Source organism: Pseudogymnoascus destructans, assembly GCF_001641265.1.
Source record: "Pseudogymnoascus destructans isolate 20631-21 unplaced genomic scaffold scaffold_50, whole genome shotgun sequence".
NCBI lineage: Eukaryota > Fungi > Ascomycota > Leotiomycetes > Thelebolales > Thelebolaceae > Pseudogymnoascus > Pseudogymnoascus destructans.
Window position 1 is genome coordinate 48,743 of NW_020167568.1, and position 7,613 is coordinate 56,355.

General features: G+C 48.6%; 2 protein-coding genes across 2 annotated transcripts; both read right to left on the reverse strand.

Annotated features, from left to right (window-relative positions):
• Window positions 1-1,353: 1,353 nt before the first annotated feature.
• On the reverse strand, window positions 1,354-2,575 carry VC83_09531 (uncharacterized protein; the record flags this gene model as incomplete). The annotated part of the gene is made up of 6 exons (XM_024472944.1): window positions 1,354-1,617; window positions 1,669-1,869; window positions 1,933-2,123; window positions 2,165-2,214; window positions 2,267-2,371; window positions 2,559-2,575. 6 exons carry the CDS (start codon window positions 2,573-2,575, stop codon window positions 1,354-1,356), a joined length of 828 nt encoding a protein of 275 aa, XP_024319557.1.
• A 3,306-nt stretch (window positions 2,576-5,881) lies between these two features.
• Window positions 5,882-6,319, reverse strand: VC83_09532 (uncharacterized protein; the record flags this gene model as incomplete). The annotated part of the gene is made up of 1 exon (XM_024472945.1): window positions 5,882-6,319. The coding sequence occupies one exon, from the start codon at window positions 6,317-6,319 to the stop codon at window positions 5,882-5,884; it is 438 nt and encodes a 145-aa protein (XP_024319555.1).
• Window positions 6,320-7,613: the final 1,294 nt, after the last annotated feature.

Below are 7,613 nucleotides of genomic sequence, written 5' to 3' on the forward strand. Positions count from 1 at the left end.
CCTTACGATGGACTTCAAGGAGTTCCCAAGGGACAAGCACGGGTACGACAGCATCCTAGTGTTTATGGACCGCCTCGGGAAGAGTTCGGTGACCATACCGTGTTATAAGACTACAGATGCACGACAAATGGCGCAGCTGTTCATCGAATGGATATATCGATTCGGGCACACCCCGGTATCGATCGTCAGTGACCGCGGACCCCAATTCGTGTCATCCTTCTGGCACGAGTTCTGCCGGATCATCGGCGTCAAGATCAAGCTGTCGACAGCCTATCACAAGCAGACCGACGGGCAGACGGAAATCATGAATCGGTATATCGATCAGAGACTGAGGCCCTTCGTATCACATTACCAGGATAACTGGAGCGAGCTCATTCCCATCATGGATCGGGTGCAAATGACCCTTCCCCATGCCTCGATCGGAATGATCCCCTACCGACTCAAGTACGGAACTGATCTGCGCACCAGTTGGGACTGGGAAACCCCAAAAGCCACGACCCCTAGGGAAGTCATGAACCAGAAGGAAGCCAAAGCAGTAGCAAACCGCATGCACTCCGCATGGATTTACGCAAAGGAGAACATGGCCAAAGCACAAGAGGATATGTCTAAATACGCGAATCGACGCCGACGAGCCATTGACTGGGACGTAGGAGACAAGGTTTACCTATCGACCAAGAATCTGAAAAATCACCGCCCTAGCCGTAAGCTGGGGCAACAATGGGTCGGACCCTATACGGTACTGGAACAAATCGGACACGCCTTCCGACTAGACCTACCGAAGGGTTCCCAAATACACGATGTCTTCTCTCCAGACGTACTCATCAAGGCTCCGAATAACCCGCTGCCCGGTCAAGCAGCGCCTGAGCCAAGCAGCGAAGTCGTAGACGGCCTAGAGGAGTGGGAGGTCGAAAAGATCCTCGCCGTAAGGATCCGGCGAAAACAACTTCAATACCAGGTATCCTGGGTCGGATACGATCCGGACCCGGAATGGTACCCCGCCTCAAACTTTAAGAACTCCCCCTACAAAATCCGGGAGTTCCACGCGGAGTACCCAAACCTGCCAGGACCACCGCAGGACCTACCCGGCTGGATCACGGAATGGGAGACAGGCAAACCAAGCTACGATCACGAGAGGCACGGCAAAGCAGAGGAAAACAGCGTCGTTGCTACCTACGACACTAAACTAAACACCCTCTAAGCCAGGGCACCCTCAGAGCCGTAGCCCTTGCGGAAGCCACCCTTCCCAAACGTCTCACCGGCGTCGCAACAAGCGGCTACCACCATGAGAGACGAAGGGTCGAAGTGACCCCACGCGAAAGACCACGCCCGAGTTCCCTCCAGCACAGGGCCCGTTCACCCAATCGGGTTCTCCCCATTCCCCTCCTCCTCCTCCCCCCTCTTCCTCTTCCCGCCATTGCGGGGAGCCACCGCAACAGCCCCGGCCAACTTCCCCACCGCCTTCTCCACCTTCGCGACCGCAGTCGCCACGAAGCTCACCTCCTTCCCCACCTTGTCGGTGGTTTTATCCACCGTCCCCAGCAAGGAGACGGCGCGGGCCTGCCCCGCGAGGAGCTTCCCCGTATCCTCCTTCAACCCCTCCACCGCGGCGGCGAGGTCCTACCTAGGAGTCAGACCCAGAACAAGAACAACAGAAAGGGGAAAACTTACCTTGATGGCAGCGAGGGTGGCCAGCCCCTGAATGTACTGCGCCCCCTCAAAGGGGGAGCGCAGGGCCGGCATGGCGGCGCTGGAGAGGTCGGCCACGCGCGCGACCTCCTTGTAGGTCTTGAGGGTGGTGGCCGGGACGGGAGGGGTGGCCGCTTCGGCGGCGACGATGGCGGCATATTCCTCCTCGAGGAACCAGAGAATCTATCCCCCAGAAAGTCAGCACAGGAAACCAACCACCAGACCGAACAGCACCCGAGAACTCACCGGCACACATGGTGCCTTCTGCTTCACGCAGTAGGCGCACTTGGAGCTTTTCTCGCTCCAAACGCACTCGTGCTCCATGGGAGCATCGTCGGGTGTCCCAATACGGCGCACGCATCTCATACAGAGGACGCGGTACGCAGCCGGGAGGGCCCCGGGGGGCAGCAGGACGGGCATCTTCGCGAAAAGGTTTCCTACAAAACCGTCAGCCCCAAGCCCAGAAGTTATCACCTACGCGTCGGCGCGCAATCATCACCTACTCGGTCGTCTGGTTTGTTTTGTTTCCTATGAAACAATCAGATTAGTATACAGTATACGAACAAGAGGGGCTACTTACTGGATTCGGGAGGTGGGTTCGTAGGCGGTGTTGTTGTAAAAAGAAGCCTTCGAATCCTGGGTGGAATCGGTTGCTCCATAACAACCGCTTAGAACAATGAATTTTCTGAGGAGTAGTAGCGCGCGCACAGTAACTAAGAAACTCGCGACGCGCAACACCACAACTGGATACTATACGGTGCCAACTCGGACCTCAACAATCCGCTTTTATTAGGAACAAAGCACGCTCCGCGATCCATCCCACGGACGCATTCAGCACCACGATCTTCGAACAAAGACTACCTAGACCATACCGACACTCGGCTACCATTCGGTCGGCACACGGAGCCACGCGCTTTGAGGACAAAGCACTCTCTCAAGGGGGGGGGTAATGTAAGGATGCCTCCTTACACGGGGTACCCTCGGACCCGTAAGACAACGCGGAATAGGCGACATAGTAGTATAGCAGCATAGATGTTCTAGGGTCGGGGTCGATTCGGGCGGCAGACGGGAGTGGATCTACCGGTACGCTAAGGCCTAGCCGAGTCGGACCCCATTTAGGTACATAAGGGGTAGGAAGCTATAAGCTCCCCTTTCATCTTTTTTGTATCCTTCGTAGTAGACCTATAGGATAGAATACAGCATCACCTCCGACTCGCACTCCCATATGCACCTACGGAGAGCCGTATTCCCTGTGTCCTTACACGAGAGGAGCGCACTTCCCTCACAGTTATATCCTTGTTGAGGGAGCATTGTAAAAGGTCTGACTTGCGAAGGTGGTGTGTGTGTGTCGAGCTGACTGTCGAGAGCCAACTTTGAGGGGTTGCCTCAAGATCGTCCTGGAATTGACTTCAGGATAAGGTTTCTGGTTCTGGGGTTTCCAAAGAATGCATTTCGATTTCGATTTCGATTTCAGAAGAGGGTTCAGCTCGAAGAGCAGGAAAAGAGGTATAAGAGAGGTTGAGTTTTATGTCACTGTTCACCAACGTGTAATGGTGGGTGCACCAGATGTGAGAATCTAGCCACCCAAGGAAGGGAGGATTTTACTAAGACAACACACTGTCTTAGGAAACAGAGCCAAAGGGTTGTAGCTTAGACTATTCCACAACGCAGCAATCAGGTGTATGATATAGTGGAGTGGTTTAGACAAGTTATAACAAATGTTGAGTCTGAGAACTCAGGGATAAGTCAGAGGTTAGCACCTCACTGACTTTTCAGAAACAAGGAGTAACAAGATCAATGCTTGGAAGCTTGGAAAAGACGTGGAAGTATGTGATAGTCCATTTACTGTATTGTCTGCTTGCCCTTTCTTAAGGAAAGGGCAATCCTATTTATGCTAAAGGAGTGTAGTTCTCTCATTTTCCAAGACTTTCCATGACTAACCAGGCTTGGTAACTGTAGTCGACATAAGAGAATCCCATAGAACCATCTCCTAGGTTCCTAGCCTATAGGAAGTGAAAGGAGGTCCAAGGTCAGAGTACCCCTATAGACAAATTATGTCATAACTTAACCAATCTTGTGGGTAACTAAGGAGCGATGACGTGTAATGAATCATAGAGGGTTGTAGAAGCTTTTGGAGCTATATTTCATGTTCCTAGGCCTCTAGTTGATAGAGATATGTCATGTGTAGTATTAGCCCAGTAACTAAGGAGTGATGTCATGTAATGAATCATAGAGGGTTGTAGAGATATGCTATGTGGTCATATTGGCCCAGTAACTAAGGAACAATGACGTGTAATGAATCATAGAGGGTTGTAGCAATCGTTGAGTAGTATTGCTCTTGTTGTTGGTGTGACAAGCCAAAATATGTATAGTGACTTGTAGGTTTGAGGAGGAGATTTCTAAGTTTGCTCTTGAGTTTGATAGCAAACTGAGTGCAACGAATGTCAGTATGACAAAGAAGTGTATGCTGACCCTCCATAACAGTGCGGAGTTGTCTCTCTATTCCAGAGACCTTCCACATCCTCCAGTCGTTTACGGGTCCAATCATGGACCCATAAGAGACAGACAATGCCGTCTGGTCCACAATAGCTTGCCACTTCTGGCCATGCTGTCGAGCATGGCCAGAGTATACAGCACGCTGCCGTACGTAGTCTTGCGGATGGCAAAACCCATGAAAGGTGCCATCCACGAACCCAGATCTTTTTCCCTCCTCCTTGTGCCTCAATAGCAGTGGCAAACCCCTGAAGCCGACTATAAGTCAGCAAGGGGTGCCATGCAAGGCAGTCTTCAAACAGGCGGTACAAGAAGGTCATTGAAGACTGTAGACAGCCAGCTTTCGGAGCGTCCGAAAAGCTCAACGCAAGTAATCACCAGCCACGATAATGCAAGCCTTGCAAGTACAATGCAGAGGGCTGTCTCAGGGGAGGGGCGAACTCCATGCCGCCATTCGACTTCCTCGAAGCAGAAGAGAGGAAGGAGTCAGCGAATCTCGTCGCAGATAACTTGTAGATAGTTAGTAAGATATTATAAAATGGGGGGGGGCTTAACGTATTATTTGTCGGGTCTTATGTGGACCCCAGGAATCAAGGTTGAAGTCGAACTGCTTATACTCAATGTTCAGTCTCTGTAATCTACAGGATCTATAAACGCTAGGGCTCAGCACGGATGCAAATCCGTGAGGTTGTGGAGTGAATTCTCAGAACTTCTCGCCTAAAGAGAATTCACTCCACAACAACATAGCTGTATATAGATCGAGCCACTGCTCGAGTGCTCCTCTTCTCTTTCCTTTCTTCTCTAGATTGAGTTTAATTCATAATACCCAACTGGCGCCCTATTCCTTGGTAAACCGTGACACCTAATTGCTAGGCTATACCTTCGTTGCTTTTGCCCGCCTGTCTAGGCTTGTTACAACTATAGTAGTTAAGATAACACCTATCATAAACCCAGTCTTATCAAAGTTGTAGATATCTCCATCATAGATGCCATATTTTGCAATTGTGTTACGTACAAGCTTAAAGTAACCACAGATGACCACTAGGTACTCACACTTAGCCCTCTAGTAGTCGCATTTGTGCTAGAAGCGTGTCTAGAGCTTTATATGATGCTTAACAAAGTTTGAAGCCTAATGTGACCTAACATGTAGTGTGTCACGTGTTTATAAGTAGTCGATTTGCCTTATCTTTAACAACAGACATCTGTATTTAGTAGCTAGGTGTAATGATGTACGGTTACGCTCGCGCTACATCCCACTGAGCCAAAAAGACTACAGTATTCCGGCTCACCCGGAATACGCGTAATACGCTTTATATACCACATGTACTGTACGTGCGGCACCCATTACACTAGGTCGAGTGTGTGTTTAACAATGACTAATTCCTCTAGATTAGTCAATTTCCTTGAATTGGCTATAATATCACGTTGCGGCTGCATACCGCGTAGCTAGCGAGCTAGTTTGTGGTGGTCTACAGAATAGGTCTTAGCTATAGTGTAAAGACGTAATGTAGGGTCTCTTTGGATAGCTTGGATAGCTAAGGTCAACTCTCTCTCGTCATTTTTATGTGTTGTGGTAGTATTGTTGTGTTTAGTTGGGGGGTAGGGCGGTCGCGATATTTTTTGCACATTCTCTTTTTGCACATTCGCTATACATGTATGTTACCCTATTTATTCAGTTCAGTAATTATTGAGTAAATGTTCCCTAGACATTGATCCGGAGCTCCATCACAAATCCAGTACCCCACAACCCATTATCAGGATCAAGCTCCTTCCAAAAGCGAATGTTATACGGGTTATAAATATCCTGCTTGAGGTCCTGGCCGTATAACTCCAGCTTCTTCATAAACAAGGTGTGAAAAACCATCTGCTGGATAGCGATACACACTTCCCGTCCAGGTCCTAGAGCTGGTACCATGTCTTCAATAGGGCCCAGAAAGACAGTTTCTATCCCGCCTAAGGCGATAACTGTGCTGTGGGTATCCGGCCTTAGTCTTAATTCGCCGAGGATGTTTATGTCGAGTTGCCGAACGTGAGGAAATAATTCTGGGACCATCCGGCACAGTGTCATACTGACATTCGTTGCACTCAGTTTGCTATCAAACTCAAGAGCAAACTTAGAAATCTCCTCCTCAAAAGTCATATCTTGGCTTATCACACCAACAACAGAAGCAATACTACTCAACGATTGCTGCAAACTCTTCTACTACATCTGTTTATGCTACATACATCACAGCATATCATTTGGACACTCATTGAACAAGTTATTAAGAAAATCTCCTCCTTAAGGGGGTGGGCCAATACTACCACATGGCATATCTCTACCAACTAGAGGCCTAGGAACATGAACGATAGCTCTAGAAGCTTCTACAACCCTCTATGATTCATTACACGTCATCGCTCCTTAGTTACCCACAAGATTGGTTAAGTTATGACATAATTTATCTATAGGTACTCTGACCTTGGACCTCCTTTTCACTTCCTATAGGCTAGGAACCCAAGAGATGGTTCTATGGGATTCTCTTACGTTCACTAATGATTAGCAAGCTAGTTGTGGGTCGCACTTGATTTCTAATACATTTACCAAGCCTGGTTAGTCATGGAAAGTCATGGAAAATGAGAGAACTACACTCCTTTGGCATAAATAGGATTGCCCTTTCCTTAAGAAAGGGCAAGCAGGCAATACAGTAAATCGACTATCACATACTTCCACGTCTTTTCCAAGCTTCCAAGCATTCATCTTGTTACTCCTTGTTTCTGAAAGTCAGTGAGGTGTTAACCTCTGACTTACCCCTGAGTTCCCAGACTCAACATTTGTTGCAACTTGTCTGAACCACTTCACTACATCACACACCTGATTGCTGCGTTGTGGAATAGTCTAAGCTACAACCCTTTGGCTCTGTTTCATAAGACAGTGTGTTGTCTTAGTAAAATCATCCCTTCCTTGGGTGGCTAGATTCTCACATCTGGTGCACCCACCATTACACACAGCTCATGTAGTACCGAGTCTTTCATCGTAGGGTCATTCCAAAGAATGTCAAATGGTTTGTCCCTTGTTGCTGTAGGTCTAAAGCTCCAGGAAACTTCTAGAGATTCGATTCTTTGTAATCGCTGGGGCAGAATTAAGCGTGGAAGGTATAATAGCAGCTCGAAATTATCCATGTGGAAATTGTTTGTTGAGAACAGGATATCAACGCCATCAGCATATCTACTTAAACCATTATTATATTTCTTTGGCATAGAAAATACGGCAGGGTTTAACAATGAAATGCCTGTTGACATGCCAAAAGCCATCCCATAGCGTTAATGCGGCGCCTCAGAGGTCATTTGTCATCCACCTCAGGCCCACACTCCTGTGATTTCGCCCATCTTTGCATTCGCCAGCGCATGGAAGTTTCCTCTGGTTCGTGATCCATCGTTCCTCACCAAAGTTTCTC